This window comes from Oncorhynchus mykiss, chromosome 4 (assembly GCF_013265735.2).
Source record: "Oncorhynchus mykiss isolate Arlee chromosome 4, USDA_OmykA_1.1, whole genome shotgun sequence".
NCBI classification, from domain to species: Eukaryota; Metazoa; Chordata; class Actinopteri; order Salmoniformes; family Salmonidae; genus Oncorhynchus; species Oncorhynchus mykiss.
Window position 1 is genome coordinate 35,362,195 of NC_048568.1, and position 25,902 is coordinate 35,388,096.

The window sequence follows — 25,902 nt, forward strand, 5'->3', positions numbered from 1 at the left end:
TTGCATGCGTGTGTGTGTGATGGCGTACGTGCTTGCATTAGTCATAAGTCCAGCCATAGGTGCAGCTTTCATTTCCCCCCTGTGATATCCTCAATTGCTTTGGAAAACACACACACACACACACACACACACTTCGGACAGCTGGTCTCCGATTAAATCCCTTGCTTTTGTAATTATTCAATATTGTCTGGAAAACAAAGGTAGGATTCATGACAGACACTGTCCAGATGGGTCTCAGTCAGAGACAGTGTTTGTTGTTGAAGACATCTTTCAGACAGACACTGTCCAGATGGGTCTCAGTCAGAGACAGTGTTTGTTGTTGAAGACATCTTTCAGACAGACACTGTCCAGATGGGTCTCAGTCAGAGACAGTGTTTGTTGTTGAACACATCTTTCAGACAGACACTGTCCAGATGGGTCTCAGTCAGAGACAGTGTTTGTTGTTGAAGACATCTTTCAGACAGACACTGTCCAGATGGGTCTCAGTCAGAGACAGTGTTTGTTGTTGAAGACATCTTTCAGACAGACACTGTCCAGATGGGTCTCAGTCAGAGACAGTGTTTGTTGTTGAAGACATCTTTCAGACAGACACTGTCCAGATGGGTCTCAGTCAGAGACAGTGTTTGTTGTTGAAGACATCTTTCAGACAGACACTGTCCAGATGGGTCTCAGTCAGAGACAGGGTTTGTTGTTGAACACATCTTTCAGACAGACACTGTCCAGATGGGTCTCAGTCAGAGACAGTGTTTGTTGTTGAAGACATCTTTCAGACAGACACTGTCCAGATGGGCCTCAGTCAGAGACAGTGTTTGTTGTTGAAGACATCTTTCAGACAGACACTGTCCAGATGGGTCTCAGTCAGAGACAGGGTTTGTTGTTGAAGACATCTTTCAGACAGACACTGTCCAGATGGGTCTCAGTCAGAGACAGGGTTTGTTGTTGAAGACATCTTTCAGACAGACACTGTCCAGATGGGTCTCAGTCAGAGACAGTGTTTGTTGTTGAAGACATCTTTCAGACAGACACTGTCCAGATGGGCCTCAGTCAGAGACAGTGTTTGTTGTTGAAGACATCTTTCAGACAGACACTGTCCAGATGGGTCTCAGTCAGAGACAGTGTTTGTTGTTGAAGACATCTTTCAGACAGACACTGTCCAGATGGGTCTCAGTCAGAGACAGTGTTTGTTGTTGAAGACATCTTTCAGACAGACACTGTCCAGATGGGTCTCAGTCAGAGACAGTGTTTGTTGTTGAAGACATCTTTCAGACAGACACTGTCCAGATGGGTCTCAGTCAGAGACAGTGTTTGTTGTTGAAGACATCTTTCAGACAGACACTGTCCAGATGGGTCTCAGTCAGAGACAGTGTTTGTTGTTGAAGACATCTTTCAGACAGACACTGTCCAGATGGGTCTCAGTCAGAGACAGTGTTTGTTGTTGAACACATCTTTCAGACAGACACTGTCCAGATGGGTCTCAGTCAGAGACAGGGTTTGTTGTTGAAGACATCTTTCAGACAGACACTGTCCAGATGGGTCTCAGTCAGAGACAGGGTTTGTTGTTGAAGACATCTTTCAGACAGACACTGTCCAGATGGGTCTCAGTCAGAGACAGTGTTTGTTGTTGAAGACATCTTTCAGACAGACACTGTCCAGATGGGTCTCAGTCAGAGACAGTGTTTGTTGTTGAAGACATCTTTCAGACAGACACTGTCCAGATGGGTCTCAGTCAGAGACAGGGTTTGTTGTTGAAGACATCTTTCAGACAGACACTGTCCAGATGGGTCTCAGTCAGAGACAGGGTTTGTTGTTGAAGACATCTTTCAGACAGACACTGTCCAGATGGGTCTCAGTCAGAGACAGTGTTTGTTGTTGAACACATCTTTCAGACAGACACTGTCCAGATGGGTCTCAGTCAGAGACAGTGTTTGTTGTTGAAGACATCTTTCAGACAGACACTGTCCAGATGGGTCTCAGTCAGAGACAGGGTTTGTTGTTGAAGACATCTTTCAGACAGACACTGTCCAGATGGGTCTCAGTCAGAGACAGTGTTTGTTGTTGAAGACATCTTTCAGACAGACACTGTCCAGATGGGTCTCAGTCAGAGACAGTGTTTGTTGTTGAAGACATCTTTCAGACAGACACTGTCCAGATGGGTCTCAGTCAGAGACAGTGTTTGTTGTTGAAGACATCTTTCAGACAGACACTGTCCAGATGGGTCTCAGTCAGAGACAGTGTTTGTTGTTGAAGACATCTTTCAGACAGACACTGTCCAGATGGGTCTCAGTCAGAGACAGGGTTTGTTGTTGAAGACATCTTTCAGACAGACACTGTCCAGATGGGTCTCAGTCAGAGACAGTGTTTGTTGTTGAAGACATCTTTCAGACAGACACTGTCCAGATGGGTCTCAGTCAGAGACAGTGTTTGTTGTTGAAGACATCTTTCAGACAGACACTGTCCAGATGGGTCTCAGTCAGAGACAGTGTTTGTTGTTGAAGACATCTTTCAGACAGACACTGTCCAGATGGGTCTCAGTCAGAGACAGTGTTTGTTGTTGAAGACATCTTTCAGACAGACACTGTCCAGATGGGCCTCAGTCAGAGACAGTGTTTGTTGTTGAAGACATCTTTCAGACAGACACTGTCCAGATGGGTCTCAGTCAGAGACAGTGTTTGTTGTTGAAGACATCTTTCAGACAGACACTGTCCAGATGGGTCTCAGTCAGAGACAGTGTTTGTTGTTGAAGACATCTTTCAGACAGACACTGTCCAGATGGGTCTCAGTCAGAGACAGTGTTTGTTGTTGAAGACATCTTTCAGACAGACACTGTCCAGATGGGTCTCAGTCAGAGACAGTGTTTGTTGTTGAAGACATCTTTCAGACAGACACTGTCCAGATGGGTCTCAGTCAGAGACAGTGTTTGTTGTTGAAGACATCTTTCAGACAGACACTGTCCAGATGGGTCTCAGTCAGAGACAGTGTTTGTTGTTGAACACATCTTTCAGACAGACACTGTCCAGATGGGCCTCAGTCAGAGACAGTGTTTGTTGTTGAAGACATCTTTCAGACAGACACTGTCCAGATGGGTCTCAGTCAGAGACAGTGTTTGTTGTTGAAGACATCTTTCAGACAGACACTGTCCAGATGGGCCTCAGTCAGAGACAGTGTTTGTTGTTGAAGACATCTTTCAGACAGACACTGTCCAGATGGGTCTCAGTCAGAGACAGTGTTTGTTGTTGAAGACATCTTTCAGACAGACACTGTCCAGATGGGCCTCAGTCAGAGACAGTGTTTGTTGTTGAACACATCTTTCAGACAGACACTGTCCAGATGGGTCTCAGTCAGAGACAGTGTTTGTTGTTGAAGACATCTTTCAGACAGACACTGTCCAGATGGGCCTCAGTCAGAGACAGTGTTTGTTGTTGAAGACATCTTTCAGACAGACACTGTCCAGATGGGTCTCAGTCAGAGACAGTGTTTGTTGTTGAAGACATCTTTCAGACAGACACTGTCCAGATGGGTCTCAGTCAGAGACAGGGTTTGTTGTTGAACACATCTTTCAGACAGACACTGTCCAGATGGGTCTCAGTCAGAGACAGTGTTTGTTGTTGAAGACATCTTTCAGACAGACACTGTCCAGATGGGTCTCAGTCAGAGACAGTGTTTGTTGTTGAAGACATCTTTCAGACAGACACTGTCCAGATGGGTCTCAGTCAGAGACAGTGTTTGTTGTTGAAGACATCTTTCAGACAGACACTGTCCAGATGGGTCTCAGTCAGAGACAGTGTTTGTTGTTGAAGACATCTTTCAGACAGACACTGTCCAGATGGGCCTCAGTCAGAGACAGTGTTTGTTGTTGAAGACATCTTTCAGACAGACACTGTCCAGATGGGCCTCAGTCAGAGACAGTGTTTGTTGTTGAAGACATCTTTCAGACAGACACTGTCCAGATGGGTCTCAGTCAGAGACAGTGTTTGTTGTTGAACACATCTTTCAGACAGACACTGTCCAGATGGGTCTCAGTCAGAGACAGTGTTTGTTGTTGAAGACATCTTTCAGACAGACACTGTCCAGATGGGTCTCAGTCAGAGACAGTGTTTGTTGTTGAACACATCTTTCAGACAGACACTGTCCAGATGGGTCTCAGTCAGAGACAGTGTTTGTTGTTGAAGACATCTTTCAGACAGACACTGTCCAGATGGGTCTCAGTCAGAGACAGTGTTTGTTGTTGAAGACATCTTTCAGACAGACACTGTCCAGATGGGTCTCAGTCAGAGACAGTGTTTGTTGTTGAAGACATCTTTCAGACAGACACTGTCCAGATGGGTCTCAGTCAGAGACAGGGTTTGTTGTTGAAGACATCTTTCAGACAGACACTGTCCAGATGGGTCTCAGTCAGAGACAGTGTTTGTTGTTGAACACATCTTTCAGACAGACACTGTCCAGATGGGTCTCAGTCAGAGACAGTGTTTGTTGTTGAAGACATCTTTCAGACAGACACTGTCCAGATGGGTCTCAGTCAGAGACAGTGTTTGTTGTTGAAGACATCTTTCAGACAGACACTGTCCAGATGGGTCTCAGTCAGAGACAGTGTTTGTTGTTGAAGACATCGAGCCGTTGCTCTGGGTCCAGTCAGTCTAATTTGTTGTAGCAGTAGGGTTGTTCCTTTTGCGTCTGGGCCTTTAATCATTTAAGAAGAAACCGTGCACTTTAAAAGCCTGTAATATTAAATAGAGGGCCCTTTAATATAGACAGAGAATTCAATGCATCTGATTTTTAATATGAATAATGACTTGCTAAATTACCAAAATTATGCATTTTGCATCTGTCAACCCTGTGTCACTTCTAGGAAGATATTAATCCACATTATCCCAAAGGTTTTCACTATCATTGTAAAGCCCTCGTTAATTTGTTGCTATGACAAAGTCATCTCTGGAGATGATTATTCATTTAATGTGAACAGTGATTCATTTCCGTCTGTCCCTCAGTTTAAGGTCAACCCTTGTCATGTGAACTGAACTCTCGTTTTAATATGATGAAACTATTCCTTTAAAAAAAAAACTTTTTCAAAAGAAACATCTAGTCAAATCAGGTGAGCTGGTTCGACTCTTTTGGGACATTTTCTGGTGTTTTGTGGTGGAAAACTGAGCAGGCCATGCATAAAGTGTCAACCCTGTTAACCATACAGTACAGGCAGCACTGGAGGCTGCTGAGGCGAGGACGGCTCATAACAATGGCTGGAATAGAATGGCATCAAACACATGGAACCTTCAGTATGTGTTTGATGTATTTGATACCATTCCACTGATTCCATTCCAGCCATTCCCATGAGCCCGTCCTCCCCAATTAAGGTGCCACCATCCCCCTGTGATAGACAGGCTAGAAGTGTTTTTTTTTTTTAGCTTGCATTCAATTGTCCCTTCCTGTTGCACACAACAAGCTTCCATTCCTCCTGTCAACAGGGGATTTATGGCTGATTTAATAAGAAATCATCAACCCTGTTACGGTCATCCCTGTTAAGGTCAACCCTGTTATGGTCAACACTGTTATGGTCAACACTGTTATGGTCAACCCTGTTATGGTCAACCCTGTTAAGGTCAACCCTGTTAAGGTCAACCCTGTTATGGTCAACACTGCTATGGTCAACCCTGTTATGGTCAACCCTGTTATGGTCAACCCTGTTAAGGTCAACCCTGTTAAGGTCAACCCTGTTATGGTCAACACTGTTATGGTCAACACTGTTATGGTCAACCCTGTTATGGTCAACCCTGTTAAGGTCAACCCTGTTAAGGTCAACCCTGTTATGGTCAACCCTGTTATGGTCAACCCTGTTATGGTCAACCCTGTTATGGTCAACCCTGTTAAGGTCAACCCTGTTATGGTCAACCCTGTTAAGGTCAACCCTGTTATGGTCAACACTGTTATGGTCAACCCTGTTATGGTCAACCCTGTTAAGGTCAACCCTGTTAAGGTCAACCCTGTTATGGTCAACACTGTTATGGTCAACCCTGTTATGGTCAACCCTGTTACTTACTATTGTAATGTTTTTATTTAACCTTGAGATGAGAAAACTACTTTTTATGAAATAGAACATGTGCTCTTTATGACAGTGAATGAAAATGAGGTGAAATCCAAAGTTTTTTTGGGCAAAACTACAGTTCTCAAAAGGCACCGATTTCCGATTTGGTGGAAGGGCCCTGTACAGGAGCAGTGTTACCATACAGTGTCATAATGGTACTGCCTTTCTTGCCTGTGTGTGTGTGTGTGTGTGTGTGTGTGTGTGTGTGTGTGTGTGTGTGTGTGTGTGTGTGCGCGCGCGCGTGCGTGACTATGATCATGTCACTGTGAAGTGGATGACATGGCACACAACAAGAATCAGCATCACCTTTATTAGGTCATTACACATACATTTGCATGTAAAGAAGTGTTACTCAGTAAAATGCTGCTACCACAATAAACAAAATACAGACAGACGAGAAACGGGATGAACAGACTAAATGTATAGACGCAGAATGTACACAAACACACATAGCATGTACACTATCGGCATTGTACAGTAGATGGGCCTGAGGAGGAAGGCAGCCATTTACTCAATATCTCATACCTTCGCTCCATGAACTCCCACACTCAGCATCCCCCTCCCTGATTTGAGTGACAGGCCAACAGCCCACCCACCACCAGTCACCCAGCAGCACTAATGATTTGGGTGAATACAGGGTCGGTGTGGCGATCCGCCTCTGGGCTCCGCCCTCTCCACAGCTGTCAATCACCTGGAGATGATGACACACGCAGGCCAGATGGCGTGACGGGCGAAAGAGAGATAGATAGAGAGAGAGTGTGTGTGTGTGTGTGTGTGTGTGTGTGTGTGCGTGACATCCGGCCTGAGGGATGAGGGCCTGATCAATCCCCAGGCATGTGGATGGAGGGAGGGAATGAGGGATGGATTGATGGAAGGAGGGAGTGAGGGAGGGAGGCGAGGGATGATGGACGAGGTGAGTTCTGGACCATGCAGAGATTTAAGGGGTGGTGGAAGGGGGAGAGCAGTGGAGGCCACCATGATAGAGGTTTTAGGCTGGGTTTTCTGTATAAGCACTTTGTGACATCTGCTGGTGTAAAAAGGGCTTTATAAATACATTTGATTGATTGATAAATTGATTGACTGATAAATTGATTGATTGATAGGGGGTTAACATGGGCAGAAGGGAAAGAGAGTGCAAGGAATAACAAATAGGAATGAAGAGCGATAGAAAGACAATAAGAAAGAGCTGAATGGTTTCATTGGTTTTTCTCCACAGTGTCTATTGACCGTTATCTGTCCATTAGACAGTCTCCTCCCAGTGAGGTGTTATCTGTCCATTAGACGGTCTCCTCTCAGTGATGTGTTATCTGTCCATTAGACGGTCTCCTCTCAGTGATGTGTTATCTGTCCATTAGACGGTCTCCTCTCAGTGATGTGTTATCTGTCCATTAGACGGTCTCCTCCCAGTGATGAGTTATCTGTCCATTAGACGGTCTCCTCTCAGTGATGTGTTATCTGTCCATTAGATGGTCTCCTCCCAGTGATGTGTTATCTGTCCATTAGACGGTCTCCTCTCAGTGATGTGTTATCTGTCCATTAGACGGTCTCCTCTCAGTGATGTGTTTTCTGTCCATTAGACGGTCTCCTCCCAGTGATGTGTTATCTGTCCATTAGACCGTCTCCTCTCAGTGATGTGTTATCTGTCCATTAGACGGTCTCCTCTCAGTGATGTGTTATCTGTCCATTAGACGGTCTCCTCCCAGTGATGTATTATCTGTCCATTAGACGGTCTCCTCTCAGTGATGTATTATCTGTCCATTAGACGGTCTCCTCTCAGTGATGTGTTATCTGTCCATTAGACGGTCTCCTCTCAGTGATGTGTTATCTGTCCATTAGACGGTCTCCTCCCAGTGATGTAGGCCTAATAGAGTCCACTGGCTGAGAGACACCGTCTGCCTCCGCTGGCTGAGAGACACTGTCTGCCTCCGCTCCATATTGTAAATGTGCTTCTGGAACTGACCCTGTATATAGTATGTTTACACGTGTTCTTCTTATTTATTATATCTAGCGTGTTTTCGTTTTACCTTGTTATTTTTAGTACTACATTGTTATTGATTACTGCGTTGTTGGGGTTTGAGCTGTCAAGAAAGGCATTTGACTGTAATTGTGGCATTAAAACTTTAAACTGAAACTTGGCTGAGAGAGACTGTTTGCCTCCGCTGACTGAGAGAGACTGTTTGCCTCCACTGGCTGAGAGAGACTGTTTTCCTCTGCTGGCTGAGAGAGACTGTTTTCCTCTTCTAGCTGAGAGAGACTGTTTGCCTTTGCTGACTGAGAGAGACTGTTTGCCTCCTCTGGCTGAGAGAGACTGTTTGCCTCCACTGGCTGAGAGAGACTGTTTGCCTCCACTGGCTGAGAGAGACTGTTTGCCTCCACTGGCTGAGAGAGACTGTTTTCCTCCACTGGCTGAGAGAGACTGTTTTCCTCCGCTGGCTGAGAGAGACTGTTTACCTCCACTGGCTGAGAGAGACTGTTTGCCTCTGCTGGCTGAGAGAGACTGTTTTCCTCCGCTGGCTGAGAGAGACTGTTTACCTCCGCTGGCTGAGAGTCACTTACTGGGCTCATTTACTGGGTACTATCATTAGCCCAGCATGATTCCACTGAACAGACACTGCATGCTACTGCTGCCTCCAGACTGAACTCCCATCGACCTGGTTGTCTCAGGGAAGGCAGGGGGCCTGACACTAACACTAGCCCCATTGTGAGAGCTGTCTGTGGGCACGACAGGTCATTCAGCCTGGCCTGGCCTGGAGAGATGAGCTGGAGAGTCTGGCTGTGGATTAGCGCCGACTCCTCGCCTAGTCAATTAGGGAATCTGAAATGTCTGCTGTGGTTAGTGGAATATCTAACAGAGGAATAGGTTTGAAGTAATAGGTTATCAAGTACCAGCTGGGATTTTAACGCTACACTACCTTTAACACTAGGGGATAGTCAGAGAGACCGTCTCTTTCACATGCTCTCTCTGTATCTGTCTCCCTCTCTCTCACACACATACACCCCCTCCACACACACACACACACACATGGCCCCAGGCCTCTTTTCCATAAATGTTCCTCCTTGATGTAACAGTAATTGCGTTTTTGTAGCACCATGTTCAGCTGCAGGATCCCAGTAGTATGTCTTTAAAAAAAAACAGAAAAAGTTTGTGAAATATTTTTCACAGGAATATGTATGCAGTTTCCTACCAATTTATACAAACTATTTCACATTTCCAAAGTGAAAGAAAATATAGAGACATTTTTTGACGATGTCTTGACTGCATGTATCTTCACACCCCAGAGTTAATCCTTTTTGAAGCACCTTTGCCAGCCATTACAGATTCGACCAACTTTGACCAATTCGTAGGACAACATATATCCATTGTTTTTGTCAATACATATTGCTTACATATGGTTGGGAAACACTGATGGACAGCAATATTAAGTCAGGATTGTGACTGGACCATTCAGGAAGCATCAACACCTCATGGAAAGCCATTCTGGTGTGTCTTTGTCCAGCTGAAATATACATCTCTATGTGAGGATTTAAGAAGACTGAGAAAAGGGGATGGGGAAGGGGATACCTAGTCAGATGTACAACCGAATGCATTCAACTGAACTGTGTCTTCCACATTTAACCCAACCAACCCCTCTGAATCAGAGAGGCGCGAGGGGGGGAGGGGGGGGGGGGGCTGCCTTAATTGACATCCATTGGCGTCCAGGGTTTCCTCCAGCTTTTTACCTGGGCTATGTTCCTTTAACATTTATTTAGATCCTGGCAAACTTTCCAGTCCCCACCATTGCTTCGCTGATAATGGTCTTGGCTGTGTTGTATTGCGTGTGTTTGTCTTGTATGGTCATGTACCTCCTCCTCAGTTTGTTATTGTTGTCTTGTCACTGTCCTTATTGTCTTGTTTTGTATTTTGTTTAACAATAAGAGATCAGATAAAATAAAAATATTCATATTCTATCAAAGCCTACATGAATGTCTATCTGAACATTCTGCATGTTGCATCAACCTGAGCAAGCCTCCAGTTCTCTCCTGGGATATGATGAATAAATGAAGGCCCTTCTGCCTGTGTGATCCTGTGATGAACAGTAAGACGGTGGGCTCTGGGAGTTTCCTTTCATTGTCTTGTCACAGCACAGCTAGAACTGGGGGTGTGTTCAGTAGGGTGAAACTTTTTCAGAATGTTAAACATATCCATTTTATGAATAGGCTTGATTGTTTCTAACGGAACGTTCTGTAACAATACACACTTCTGACTGAACTGACCGCTGATGGTCTTCCTCACAGTAATATCACAGGGGATTTTCTAAAGGTTAACCTTGTCCCTTCTTCACTGTCATTCATCAGTCTGTCATTTATCAGTCTGTTATTCATCAGTCTGTCATTCATCAGTCTGTCATTCATCATTATGATGTCTGTGTGTCTCTGTGTGTATGTGTATGTGTGTGTGTTTCTGTGTGTGTTTCTCAGTGTATGTGTGTGTATGTCTCTGTGTGTGTGTCTCTGTGTGTCTCTCTCTCTGTGTGTGTGTGTGTGTGTGTGTGTGTGTGTGTGTGTGTGTGTGTGTGTGTGTGTGTGTGTGTGTGTGTGTGTGTGTGTGTGTGTGTGTGTGTGTGTGTGTGTGTGTGTGTGTGTGTGTGTGAATGTATGTGTGTATCTGTGTGTGTTTTCTAAATGTTAACATTGTCCCTTACTCACTGTTATTCATCAGTCTGTTATTCATCCTTCTGTCATTCATCCTTCTGTTATTCATCCTTCTGTTATTCATCCTTCCCTATTCATCCTTCTGTCATTCATCAGTCTGTTATTCATCAGTCTGTTATTCATCCTTCTGTCATTTATCAGTCTGTTATTCATCCTTCTGTCATTCATCATTCTGTTATTCATCAGTCTGTCATTCATCCTTCTGTTATTCATCCTTCTGTTATTCATCCTTCTGTTATTCATCCTTCTGTTATTCATCAGTCTGTTATTCATCCTTCTGTCATTCATCCTTCTGTCATTCATCAGTCTGTTATTCATCCTTCTGTTATTCATCAGTCTGTTATTCATCCTTCTGTTATTCATCAGTCTGTTATTCATCCTTCTGTCATTCATCCTTCTGTCATTCATCAGTCTGTTATTCATCCTTTTGTTATTCATCAGTCTGTTATTCATCCTTCTGTTATTCATCAGTCTGTTATTCATCCTTCTGTTATTCATCAGTCTGTTATTCATCCTTCTGTTATTCATCAGTCTGTTATTCATCATTCTGTTATTCATCAGTCTGTCATTCATCCTTCTGTTATTCATCAGTCTGTTATTCAACCTTCTGTTATTCATCAGTCTGTTATTCATCCTTCTGTTATTCATCCGTCTGTTATTCAACCTTCTGTTATTCATCAGTCTGTTATTCATCAGTCTGTTATTCATCCGTCTGTTATTCAACCTTCTGTCATTCATCAGTCTGTTATTCATCAGTCTGTGTTTCTTAGCTTAGTTCCCAACTGAGAGGAGAGGGTCAAGGGAGGGGAAGCTGCAAAACAGTGTGTGTGTGTGAGTGTGTGTATGTGTGTGTCTGTGTGTATGTGCGTGAGTGCATAGTATGTGTGCATGAGTGTGTGTGTGTACATATGGGGTGGTGAGGGTAGCCTAGTGGTTAGAGCGTTGGACTAGTAACTGGAAGGTTGAAAGTTCAAACCCCCGAGCTGACAAGGTACAAATCTGTCCTTCTGCCCCTGAACAGGCAGTCATTGAAAATAAGAATTTGTTTTTAACTGACTTGCCTAGTTAAATAAAGGTAAAATAAATTTAAAAAAAGTGTGTGTATTATAATGAAGATAAGGTTATAAGGTTATTTCTGCATGATGTTCCCCACTCAGGGAGCAAATTGAGTTTGCATGCCTTGATGACTCATTAGCCTTTGTCTCTCTTGATGCATGTACTTAGAAGCTATTTATATTTTCTTATAAATATGAATGTATTAGATAACGTGTGTGTGTGTGTGTGTGTGTGTGTGTGTGTGTGTGTGACTGTCCTCATGGGTACCGAAAATACCTAAAAGTCCCCACAAAGATAGTAAAACAAGGAAAATTACAAAGGCCATTTTAAATTTAGGGATTAGGGTTAAGGGTTAAGGTTAGGGTTAGGTTTAGTGTTAGGAGTTAGGATTAGGCTTAATAGTTAATGTTAGGAGTTGGGATTAGGGTTAAGGTTAGGGTTAGGTTTAGTGTTAGGAGTTAGGATTAGGCTTAATAGTTAATGTTAGGAGTTGGGATTAGGGTTAAGGGCAGGAACAGATTGGGAATGAAAAATGGCCGGCTAGAAGGAGCACATATTGGCACAATGGCTCTGGCATCAAGGTGGCAAGGATCTCTGGAACCATCTGACTAGTAAAACAAATAATACAGGAAGACATGTGTTGGTGAAAAGACTGGTGAGCAGGCAAGTCCTAGAATAAAATTAAAATAAACATGTTTCCTACCTCCTTAAATTAGCAGTTTCTGCAGCAGCTCACTTCTCTCAGCAGTGCCATCTATAACCAGGTCACGGTCCAGGGCCATTAAAGCATCTCGCTCAGTAGCCATGAGCATAAAAGCCTCCAGGTGTTGTTGAGATAGAGTGCTCCTGAGCTTACTCTAGATGAATTTCAGAGTAGGGAAGCTCCGCTCGCAAGCTACTGTACCTGAGTTACTGACAGGGTAAGTATGAACTTGTAAGCAAGACCCAGGATGTGGTATGCGTCCATCAATAGGTTGTACTGACTAAGAATACGGTAGCAACACAGTGGACAGTCCTTGCAAGATGAACAGCTCTTGTTCACCATCTCCACCATCTCTACCTTGTCTTCATTTCATTCAGGCCCATGATCCTCCATAGTCCTGGTTGTGTATTCTTCAAATCCCCATTGTTTTAACCTAGTCCACTGTTCTGCCAGACTCATGAGCTCACTCTGTAAATTGGCCACCGTTGCTCTGCTGTCAAATTTGATCAAACATTTGCTTAGTTCTTGATGGGCTCTGTGTAAGGCCATTGGCACTGGATGTTAACTGACTAAAGTTCTTAGGGTCCAGAAGAGCCATACAAAGTGCCATTACTCAGAAATCGCAGATGGATGGTATCTATAACTGTATCCAGAATTTGATTATGGACACCAATCATGTATGCACTCTCTGCCCCAGTAAACGTCTAATCTAGTGCCATCTCTCCAGGCGTGATTTTCTTCTTTCGAGCCCTTTTTGGCAGAGTGGTCTCTAACTCCATCTCTGTTTCCTCATCCCGTTCCTGCAACTTCCTGTCTGAAGCTGCCTTGACTTTTTCAAAATCTCTAGCCATTCCTTTCAGCTGCTCTTCTGTAGACACAACCATACGATGCGCAGACGGAATGTCCATTTCACTTGTTTGAAGATATTTTGAGACTGGTGAGGTGACCTGAGGTGACCTAAGTCATATCTGAGCTGTAAGTATTGTTTCATACTTCAGCAACCCCTCAAAGTATCCCCGTGCCTTGACCCGTGCAGTGGTGTTGATGTTTTTCTGATATTGTATGGTTGAAAGAGTGAGAAGGACATCAACATACAGACACTCATCTGGATTTCCAAAAGCTCCAAAGACCTTCTTTAACTTCTTTAAGGCACTGTCTTCAGCCCACCAGCGTGTCTTACCAGTTGGAGCAAGACGTCTGTGTCAGGCATTTCCAAATACCTGAAGGTACCACGTTCATCTGTACAAACAATAGTACGCAAGTATAAACACCATGGGACCACGCAGCCGTCATTCCTCTCAGGAAGGAGATGCGTTCTGTCTCCTAGAGATGAACGTACTTTGGTGCGAAAAGTGCAAATCAATCCCAGAACAACAGCAAAGGACCTTGTGCTGGAGGAAAGAGGTACAAAACTATTGTCGTGGCTAATGTATTAGTTAATGTGATGACTGTTGCTCATCGAATGATTAAAGGTTTCTAATTGCGTGATTAACTGGATCAAGCAATTATTAACTCATTAACCTGGGGCACCATGGGAAAATTAGTTTTGATTGAGTTTCTATTTCCCAAATTAGCTCAAAGAATATCAGAATATCGATTATACAAACAGTCGCTAATTAATCAATTTCCTCTACAATTTCATTCTGAACGTCACATAATCTGGGAATCTGCACGGACCCGGGTCTCACCAATGAGTTCATACCACACCAATCTTAGTTGAGTTTTTATTTACTAGAAAGCTAAAATGATGATAAAAGATACACATACACAAAAACACATTATAGACTATTGATTAGGACTTAGTATAATGGGCCAACACACTATGGCGCGAGTTACCCACAATGGGGATTTAAAAGAGAGAGAAAAATAGAAAGTACACGGGATAAATATACATTTGGGTGCATTTGTCATCTATGCTTATTTTAACCCTAGCCTTGCCCAGAATTGCCGCTCTTATGGGTCAGAATATAATGATGTAATTACGTGTTGGAGGTCTCAGAGGGGAAGCTCTGCGTGGGTCGTTTAGGCTTCTCAATGACGCACTTCTCCGGTGCAATTCTCTGGTTGTCCTCACGATGTCAGTGTCCTTTTGGCTTAGGGGTCTGTTCCCTCGTCCTTGCTCTGGAAGGGGTCTTCTGAGGACAGACAGCTCTATAGTTCAGAGCTCACAGCGTAGGAATGAAACAGTGTAGATACCCCGATTCGATGGAGAGGCTAGGTGGTCCGGCTTGAATTCACCCGCTTAGACATGGGTAGAATTTTTTTTTCTTTGTCTTCAACCTTGTGTTGCGTTTTGGGTTCATTGACTTTTTAGACCTTGGCTGCAGCTTGGGTCCCTTAGTCTGATATGTTCATTCTTAAGCCATTTTGCCACAGTTTTGACTAAGGTGTATGTAAACTTCCGACTTCCACTGTAGCTAAATAGCCAGCTAGCCAAACCCAAGCATTGCTTATCTTATCCCTATTGTCTTCGTTCTTACCGCTTCAGCTGCAAAACCTTGACTAACAGTTGAACTGGTTCACTGGGCTCAATGGGCTGCTCTCTCTGCTCTCTGCTGCCAGTGCCTCCAGGCTCACTAGGCTGAGATGATTGACTGGTACCGGCAGCAAATGAATAATTTGTTATTTTAAAACATTTGGCTGCATCAGCCTCAAGGAACTTCAACCTCTTCTCTCTCCGCTTTTCAGCACCACCTTTACATTTTTTCTCTTTTTGTTTGTCCACCTTGCTCCACTCCACTATTTATCCAAATGTCACCACTTAACAGAGATTGGAAAGGGGCAGGGCTCAGGTAAAGTTAGAATGGACTGGACCAAAAGTAATTGGCTGGGAGAGAGAGGCTGACATATGTAATACCCAACGGCAGTGGGCCAACAGCCCACTCTCCTGGGCCAGTCAGACACACAGCACTTGGTTATTTTTATTTTAGCGGGGGCTGGGGTTATTTATATTTTGCGTTGCATCGGCCCCAATTGTCAAGCGGCCCACCGGGAAAAGTCCCGCTGTTCCAGATGGCCATTCCATCATTGGTCAATGGTTAGGGTTAGGGTTAAGTGTTAAGGTTAGGGTCAGGGTTAAGGTTAGGGATTGGGATTCGGGTTAAGGTTAGGGTTATGATTAGCATTAAGGGTTAAGGTTTGGGGTTAGGATTAGGGTTAAGGATTAAGGTTAGGGGTTAGGATTAGGGTTAAGGTTAGGGGTTAGGTTTAGGGTTTAGTGTTCAGGGTTAAGGTTAGGTTTAGTGTTAGGAGTTATGCAAAATAGGATTTTGAAAGGAAATCAATTTTAGGTCCCCAAAAGGATAGTAAAATATATTGTGTGTCTACGTGTTTAATTATACTTGTGGGGACCATAGTAAATAAACTAAATTTGACCAAATGGGGACCCACAAAATGTCCCCAATTGGTCAAATGTTGGTTATTTAGGAGCTAGGGTTAGTTTTAGGTTTAGGAGCTAGGGTTATTTTTAGGTTTAGGAGCTAGTGTTAGGGTTAGGGTTAAGGTAAGGGTACGGGTTAGGGTTAAGGGTTATGGGAAATAAGATTTTGAATGGGACTGAATTGTGTGTCCACACAAGGTTACTTGTACAAGACTGTGTGTGTTCTTGCACGCTTGCATTTCGTTTGTGTGCACACCTGTGTTATAATGAACAGGTCAACATTTGAGATGTTCAGGAAATAAAAATGGAATGAAGAGAGATGTTACTGTTCACTATAGCACACTATAAACAATGAAACAGGGTAGAAATACAGCTTTGTAGGGTTCATTATACTTTACAAATACTCATTAGTGAAAAAAACGCAATGAGCATTTTAAATGTACCAAAAGGACGCCCAAACATCATTTAGACTCTAATTAGCAATTAGGCTTTGTAAGATATTCAGCTGCAAATCTGCTCACCAAAATAATGTTCTATTGAACGGAGTGCTCTTTGATTTCTGCTCACATTTAATCAAGACAGACACACACACACACACACACACACACACACACGCACGCACGCTCTCACACACACACACACACACACACACACACACACACACACACACACACACACACACACAGAAAGACACACACACACACAGAAAGACACACACACACACACACTCTCACACACACACAGAAAGACACACACACACAGAAAGACACACACAGACACACACACACACACACACACACAGTAAAAGAGCTCTGACTCATATACTAACACAGCTAACAAAGATGTAGAAAAACAAACACACTCATCCCCACTCTGATACCCCATTGCTCTCTCTCTATTCCCCCCTGTCTCTTGTGTTAGGATACCTGAGGGCCAGGTAGAAGAGGGAGGGGCCCTGGCTGTGGGGAGGCTACGCTCCCTGGAGGACCAGCTGACCAGAGCCAAGCAGAAGATACACAGCTTCCAGAGACTGACCGGAGATGGTGAGCAGGCCAGGGGGATCAGGGAGGCCAGGGAGGGATGTATGGGGGCAGAGGAGGTGGAAGCTCCAGAGTCCCAGAGAGTAAGGAGGTAAGGCGGTGGGTCAGATAGCCTAGGATTATGGATTATTAGCCTGGTCTATGTTAGTAGCTAAACTCATCTGACAGGGAAAACATGTGTGTTTTTGTGTGTGTTTTTGTGTGTGTTTTTGTGAGTGCTTGCGTGTGTATGTGTCTAAGAGGTGCGTGTCAGAGGGTTGGCTGCTAGGTGGAATAGAAGTAGTGTCACAGGAAGAAAGGAAGAGAGAGAGCATGTGTGTGTGTGTGTGTCTGCCTGTGTTAGTCTCTGTGTGTGTGTGTGTGTGTGTGTGTCTTTGTGTGTCTCTGTGAGTGTGTCTCTGTGTGTGTGTCTCTGTGTGTGTGTGTGTCTCTGTGTGGACATAACAGATGCATTAAAACTCTTATGAACAAATGTACATGAATGGAGTCAAAGCATCACATTGGGAGAGAGAGAGGTTGAGCGGGAGAGATTAGTATTGACAGACGATCCAGTCTTCTCCTAAAACTCCCATGTGTTCAATGACAGTTACCTTTCTGCCCATCGTTCTTTATTTCACCCCCCCCTCCTGCCTCCACCACCACTCAGGTCCGGGCCCCACCCAGGAGGAGCTGAGGCGGAGGGTAGAGAACGGTGTGAGGGAGCTCTGGTACTTTGTCAGCAGCGAGGTGAAGAAGCTGGGCCATGTGGAGGCTGGGGAAAGGCCCAGACAGGCTGACACCCTGATACAAGACCTGGGACACCAGCAGAGGTCAGAGACACATGCACACACGCTCTCTCTCACACACACATACATCTATAAACCCTTCCACAGGCTGTCCGCCGACATACACATACACAGAAACACACACACCTTCCCTTACCACTCTCCCAGGTGTCTTCCTCTGTGTTGGCTTCAGCCCAGAGGTCAGAGAGAGCAGAGAGAGGTTGCGACATGAGTCACACGTTTATGTAGTTCATCGGCCCTGTAATACAGCAGTGGCCCCGGCTCTCTTCCCTACCTACCTCCTTCCTTCCCTGTCTCCCTCCCACCCTCTCTACTGCCTCCGTCCGCCTGCCTGTTGAATTATGGGGTAATTGTAAATGGGACAGTAATTGCCCAACAATTGGAGCGGGTAATCAGTACTCAGGGCCACTCAGTTTAGCCACCCGTCAACTAAACCCCCATCTCCAGCCTGCAGCCTCCAGTCGCATTAAACCGCTGGGCCGGGGAAACCCTCACAGGCTTCATAGAAGGACACACACTCACACACACACACACACACAATCACTCACACACTCACACACACACACACACACACACACAATCACTCACACACTCACACACACATGCAATCACTCAGACACTCACACAAAAACACACACACACTCACACGCAATCACTGAGACACTCACACAAAAACACACACACAAAAACACACTCACACGCAATCACTGAGACACTCACACAAAAACACACACACATTCACACACACTCACACACACATTAACAACCAACCGCAGGAGAACTAGCCTCACGCTCCTCTGCCAAAGCACAGAGGGTCTGTCTGCCTATTCTCCCATGTTAACTCAGCGGCTAACAGACACTTGTAGTTCTCACACAGGGAGACTGTGATAGGTCCACGGTGGGTCCTGGGTAAAGGAGTATGACACGGTTTCGCGTTGTGGTTTAGGATAAAAAATGCTAGAGAACGTGTGGAAGTGTTTCTGTGTGTGTGTGTGTGTGTGTGTGTGTGTGTGTGTGTGTGTGTGTGTGTGTGTGTGTGTGTGTGTGTGTGTGTGTGCGTGTGCGTGTGCCATACATGACTATGCGTATTTTAAAGTTAGAGTTTTTATTGTGTTGATTATTTTCTTGTGCATAGGGTTTTTATTTAAATTGTGTAAAATAATTATGCACCGGCTGCCATTGATACTTTGTAATGTAATGTCAAAATTGTGGCATGAAGCATTCTTTATACTATATGTGTGTGTGTACTAATGTGCTTGTGCTCAGGTGGTTTCCCACCCTGAGAATGTGACTGACGTGGGTTACTAAAATGATTTGAGGCGTGCTGGTTTTCAGAGCTATTACCCCTGCACATTGATCAGGTACTCTCTGTATATAGCCATTACCCCTGCACATTGATCTGGTACTCTCTGTATATAGCCATTACCCCTGCACATTGATCTGGTACTCCCTGTATATAGCTATAACCCTGCACATTGATCTGGTACTCTCTGTATATAGCTATTACCCTGCACATTGATCTGGTACTGGTACTCCCTGTATATAGCCATTACCCCTGCACATTGATCTGGTACTCTCTGTATATAGCCATTACCCCTGCACATTGATCTGGTACTCTCTGTATATAGCTATTACCCCTGCACATTGATATGGTACTCTCTGTATATAGCTATTACCCCTGCACATTGATCTGGTACTCTCTGTATATAGCCATTACCCCTGCACATTGATCAGGTACTCTCTGTATATAGCCATTACCCCTGCACATTGATCTGGTACTCTCTGTATATAGCCATTACCCCTGCACATTGATCTGGTACTCTCTGTATATAGCCATTACCCCTGCACATTGATCTGGTACTCTCTGTATATAGCTATTACCCTGCACATTGATCTGGTACTCTCTGTATATAGCTATTACCCTGCACATTGATCTGGTACTCCCTGTATATAGCTATTACCCCTGCACATTGATCTGGTACTGGTACTCTCTGTATATAGCTATTACCCCTGCACATTAATCTGGTACTCACTGTATATAGCTATTACCCCTGCACATTGATCTGGTACTCCCTGTATATAGCTATTGCCCCTGCACATTGATCTGGTACTCTCTGTATATAGCTATTACCCTGCACATTGATCTGGTACTCTCTGTATATAGCTATTTTATATAGCCCCTGCACATTGATCTGCACATTGATCTGGTACTGGTACTCTCTGTATATAGCTATTACCCCTTCACATTGATCTGGTACTCTCTGTATATAGCTATTACCCTTGCACATTGATCTGGTACTGGTACTCCCTGTATATAGCTATTGCCCCTGCACATTGATCTGGTACTCCCTGTATATATCTATTAACCTTGCACATTGATCTGGTACTCCCTGTATATAGCTATTACCCCTGCACATTGATCTGGTACTACCTGTATATAGCTATAACCCTGCACATTGATCTGGTACTGGTACTCTCTGTATATAGCTATTACCCTGCACATTGATATGGTACTGGTACTCTCTGTATATAGCTATTACCACTGCACATTGATCTGGTACTCTCTGTATATAGCTATTACCCCTGAACATTGATATGGTACTCTCTGTATATAGCTATTACCCCTGCACATTGATCTGGTACTGGTACTCACTGTATATTGCTATTAACCCTACACATTGATCTGGTACTGGTACTCTCTGTATATAGCTATTACTCCTGCACATTGATCTGGTACTCCCTGTACATAGCTATTACCCCTGCACATTGATCTGGTACTGGTACTCCCTGTATATAGCTATTACCCCTGCACATTGATCTGGTACTCTCTGTATATAGCTATTACCCCTGCACATTGATCTGGTACTCTCTGTATATAGCTATTACCCCTGCACATTGATCTGGTACTCCCTGTATATAGCCATTATTCCTGCACATTGATCTGGTACTCGTACTCCCTGTATATAGCTATTACCCCTGCACATTGATCTGGTACTCTCTGTATATAGCCATTATTCCTGCGCATTGATCTGGTACTGGTACTCCCATATCTAACTATTACCCCTGCACATTGATCTGGTACTCCCTGTATATAGCTCCATTCTTGTGTTACATTTTTTAATTTCTATTATTTCTTAAAACCGCATTGTTTGTTAAGTGCTTGTAAGTAAGCATTTCACGGTTAAGTCTACACCTGTTATATTCGGCGCATGTGACATATACAATTTGCCCTGATTCCATTTTTGTGTGTGTGCAGGTCCATCATGACAGACCTGTATTACCTCAGCCAGGCTGACGGAGTTGGCGACTGGAGAGTGAAGGAGGCCAGGGACCTGTCTAACCTGGTGCAGAACAGGATCACGTACCTACAGGTATACACACACTCACACAAACACATACACAAACTTTTGCGTTCACGCATGCACACACACAAATGCACACACCGACGTATGCGTGCATACACTCTTAATCTTCTTTGGCTGTCCCCATAGGAGAACCCTTTGTAGAACCCTTTTGGGTTGCAGATGTAACTATTTTGGATTCCATGTAAAAAGCCTTTCTACAGAGGGTTCTTTATTACCGTATAGTATTATATTATACTACATTATATGGACTGGGATTATGCACCTCGTTCAAACCACCATAAAGCTGAGAGAACATGCGATTCTGGTGCTATAAGGGCACAAGGCGAGACCCAAATGCAGACACAGGAGGCAGATGGTTGAGCTCCGATATTTATTATAACAAGAGAGGGTAGGCAAAAGTCAGGTCGGGTACAGGCGAGAGTTCATAAACCAGGTCAGAGTCCAAACGGTACAAGACGGTAGGCAGGCTCGAGGTCAGGGACAGGCAGAGTGGTCAGGCAGGCGGGCTCAGAGTCAGGACAGGCAAGGGTCAAAACCAGGAGGGCGAGCAGAGAGAGTCTGGGAAACGCAGGAGCTGAGACACAAAAAAGCTGGTTGACTTGACAAACAAGACAAACTGGCACAGAGAGACAGATAACACAGGGATAAATACACCGGGGATATTAAGCGACAACTGGAGGGGGTGGAGACGAGCACAAGGACAGGTGAAACAGATCAGGGTGTGACAGGTGCAGCACATGCGGCCCACAAAGTTACAAATATAGGCTAGCGAATTTGATTTTAAAATGTTAAATATAATAGGGCTTTCTTGTATAATAAGTAGGCTGACGTATACATACTGTACTTTTCATAATATTTCCTCAAATGTTATTACCCCTCTTTCTCTCTATATTGTTCCCTCATTCCTTAACATTTGTGGTAGTGGTGGAGTAGGGTTCTGAGGGCACACAGTGCTGTGAAGTCTGTGAATGTATTGTAATGTTTTTAAAATTGTATAAACTGCCTTCATTTTGCTGGACCCCAGGAAGAGGAGCTGGGGGGGGGGGGATCCATAATAAATACAAATACAAATTCCTTCCTCACTTTCGACAGTTCATTTAAATAAGTTATTATCTTCATCTTTCCAAAGACATCCTTGAATAACATAGAATTAATATTATGGAATTAGGTGCAGATGGCTTTCACTTCACAAAGATTGAATGGCTATAGTCTGAATAAATAACTGCCATAGCCTACAACCATCACATGTTCACTCTGCTTTCAAACTACCAGTGCGTTGGATTGGCTGCTGTATTTAATGTTCAGAAAACAAAAAACAATGTCCAGCAAGACTTGAAGATCTAAGGAGCGTTTTGTAAGGGAAAAAACCATCGGAGCACAGGTCCCTGCCTATTGCGCAAGAGACAGAGGCTAGTTAGAAGCTTATAATGCATATCCCATCATTCATTAGATAAATATAAGGCTAATGCAGCATCACATGTACCGTTGTGGCCAAAAGTTTTGAGAATGACACAAATATTAATTTTCACAAAGTTTGCTGCTTCAGTGTCTTGAGATATTTTTGTCAGGTGTTACTATGGAATACTGATGTATAATTACAAGCATTTCATAAGCATTTAATATATATATATATATATATATATATATATATATATATATATATATACAGTGCCTTGCGAAAGTATTCGGCCCCCTTGAACTTTGCGACCTTTTGCCTCATTTCAGGCTTCAAACATCAAGATATAAAACTTTGTGAAGAATCAACAACAAGTGGGACACAATCATGAAGTGGAACAACATTTATTGGATATTTCAAACTTTTTTAACAAATCAAAAACTGAAAAATTGGGCGCGCAAATTTATTCAGCCCCTTTACTTTCAGTGCAGCAAACTCTCTCCAGAAGTTCAGTGAGGATCTCTGAATGATCCAATGTTGACCTAAATGACTAATGAGGATAAATACAATCCACCTGTGTGTAATCAAGTCTCCGTATAAATGCACCTGCACTGTGATAGTCTCAGAGGTCCGTTAAAAGCGCAGAGAGCATCATGAAGAACAAGGAACACACCAGGCAGGTCCGAGATACTGTTGTGAAGAAGTTTAAAGCCGGATTTGGATACAAAAAGATTTCCCAAGCTTTAAACAACCCAAGGAGCACTGTGCAAGCGATAATATTGAAATGGAAGGAGTATCAGACCACTGCAAATCTACCAAGACCTGGCCGTCCCTCTAAACTTTCAGCTCATACAAGGAGAAGACTGATCAGAGATGCAGCCAAGAGGCCCATGATCACTCTGGATGAACTGCAGAGATCTACAGATGAGGTGGGAGACTCTGTCCATAGGACAACAATCAGTCATATATTGCACAAATCTGGCCTTTATGGAAGAGTGGCAAGAAGAAAGCCATTTCTTAAAGATATCCATAAAAAGTGTAGTTTAAAGTTTGCCACAAGCCACCTGGGAGACCCACCAAACATGTGGAAGAAGGTGCTCTGGTCAGATGAAACCAAAATTGAACTTTTTGGCAACAATGCAAAACGTTATGTTTGGCGTAAAAGCAACACAGCTGAACACACCATCCCCACTGTCAATCATGGTGGTGGCAGCATCATGGTTTGGGCCTGCTTTTCTTCAGCAGGGACAGGGAAGATGGTTAAAATTGATGGGAAGATGGATGGAGCCAAATACAGGACCATTCTGGAAGAACCTGATGGAGTCTGCAAAAGACCTGAGACTGGGACGGAGATTTATCTTCCAACAAGACAATGATCCAAAACATAAAGCAAAATCTACAATGGAATGGTTCAAAAATAAACATATCCAGGTGTTAGAATGGCCAAGTCAAAGTCCAGACCTGAATCCAATCGAGAATCTGTGGAAAGAACTGAAAACTGCTGTTCACAAATGCTCTCCATCCAACCTCACTGAGCTCGAGCTGTTTTGCAAGGAGGAATGGGAAAAAATGTCAGTCTCTCGATGTGCAAAACTGACATACCCCAAGCGACTTACAGCTGTAATCGCAGCAAAAGGTGGCGCTACAAAGTATTAACTTAAGGGGGCTGAATAATTTTGCACGCCCAATTTTTCAGTTTTTGATTTGTTAAAAAAGTTTGAAATATCCAATAAATGTCGTTCCACTTCATGATTGTGTCCCACTTGTTGTTGATTCTTCACAAAAAAATACAGTTTTATATCTTTATGTTTGAAGCCTGAAATGTGGCAAAAGGTTGCAAAGTTCAAGGGGGCTGAATACTTTCGCAAGGCACTGTATATATATATATATATAGTCATTAAAACTCGTATATATATACAGTTGAAGTCGGAAGTTTACATAAAGAAGTTTTAATGTCTCCAACCTAAATGTTTCAACCACTCCACAGATTTCTTGTTAACAAACTATAGTTTTGGCAAGTCGTTTAGGACAGCTACTTTGTGCATGACACAAGTCATTTTTACAACAATTGTTTACAGACAGATTATTTAACTTACAATTCACTGTATCACAATTCCAGTGGGTCAGAAGTTTACATACACTAAATTGACTGTGCCTTTAAACAGCTTGGAAAATTCCAGAAAATTATGTCATGGCTTTAGAAGCTTCTGGTAGGCTAATTGACATCATTTGTGTAATTTGGAGGTGTACCTGTGGATGTATTTCAAGGCCTACCTTCAAACTTAGTGCCTCTTTGCTTGACATCATGGGAAAAGCCATGACCTCAGCAAAATAAAAGTAGACCTCTGCAAGTCTGGTTCATCCTTGGGGGCAATTTCCAAACGCCTGAAGGTACCACGATCATATGTACAAACAATAGTACGCAAGCACAAACACCATGGGACCACGCAGCCGCCAAACCACTCAGGAAGGAGACGCATTCTGAGATGAACGTACTTAGGTGAGAAAAGTGCAAATCAATCCCAGAACAACAGCAAAGGACCTTGTGAAGATGCTGGAGAAAACAAGTACAAAAGTATCTATATCCACAATAAAAACGAGTCCTATATCGACATAACCTGAAAGACCGCTCAGCAAGGAAGAAGCCACTGCTCCAAATCCTCCATAAAAAAGCCAGACCATGGTTTGCAACTGCACATGGGGACAAAGATCGTACTTTTGGGGGAAATGTCCTCTGGCCTGATGAAACAAAAATGGAACATAATGACCATCGTCATGTTTGGAGGAAAAAGGGGGAGGCTTTCAAGCCGAAGAATACCATCCCAACCGTGAAGCACGGGGGTGGCAGCATCATGTTGTGAGGGTGCTTTGCTGCAGGAGGGACTGGTGCACTTCATAAAATAGATGGCATCATGAGGAAGTAAAATTACGTGGATATATTGAAGCAAAATCTCAAGACATCAGTCAGGAAGTTAAAGCTTGGTCGCAAATGGGTCTTCCAAATGGACAATGACCCCAAGCATACTTCAAAAAATTGTGGCAAAATGGCTTAAGGACAACAAAGTCAAGGTATTGGAGTGGCCATCACAAAGCCCTGACCTCAATCCTATATAAAATTTGAAACTGAAAAAGCATGTGTGAGCAAGGAGGCCTACAAACCTGACTCAGTTACACCAGCTCAGTCAGGAGGAATGGGCCAAATTGACCTAACTTATTGTGGGAAGATTGTGGAAGGCTACCCGAAATGTTTGGCCCAAGTTAAACAAGGCAATGCTACCAAATACTAATTGAGTGCATGTAAACTTCTGATCCACTGGGAATGTGATGAAAGAAAAAAAGGTGAAATAAATAATTCTCTCTACTATTATTCTGAAATTTCACATTCTTAAAATAAAGTGGTGATCCTAACT

General features: G+C 43.6%; 1 protein-coding gene across 1 annotated transcript in view; it reads left to right on the forward strand.

Moving 5' to 3' along the window:
* Positions 1-25,902, forward strand: part of LOC110521089 (alpha-(1,6)-fucosyltransferase) — a 168,808-nt gene that overhangs the window by 112,578 nt on the left and 30,328 nt on the right. Inside the window, exons 3-5 of the mRNA XM_036976164.1 lie at positions 16,828-16,949; positions 17,593-17,755; positions 20,988-21,102. Coding sequence (XP_036832059.1) covers positions 16,828-16,949; positions 17,593-17,755; positions 20,988-21,102 — 400 coding nt within the window. The remainder of the gene's footprint in view (positions 1-16,827; positions 16,950-17,592; positions 17,756-20,987; positions 21,103-25,902) is intronic.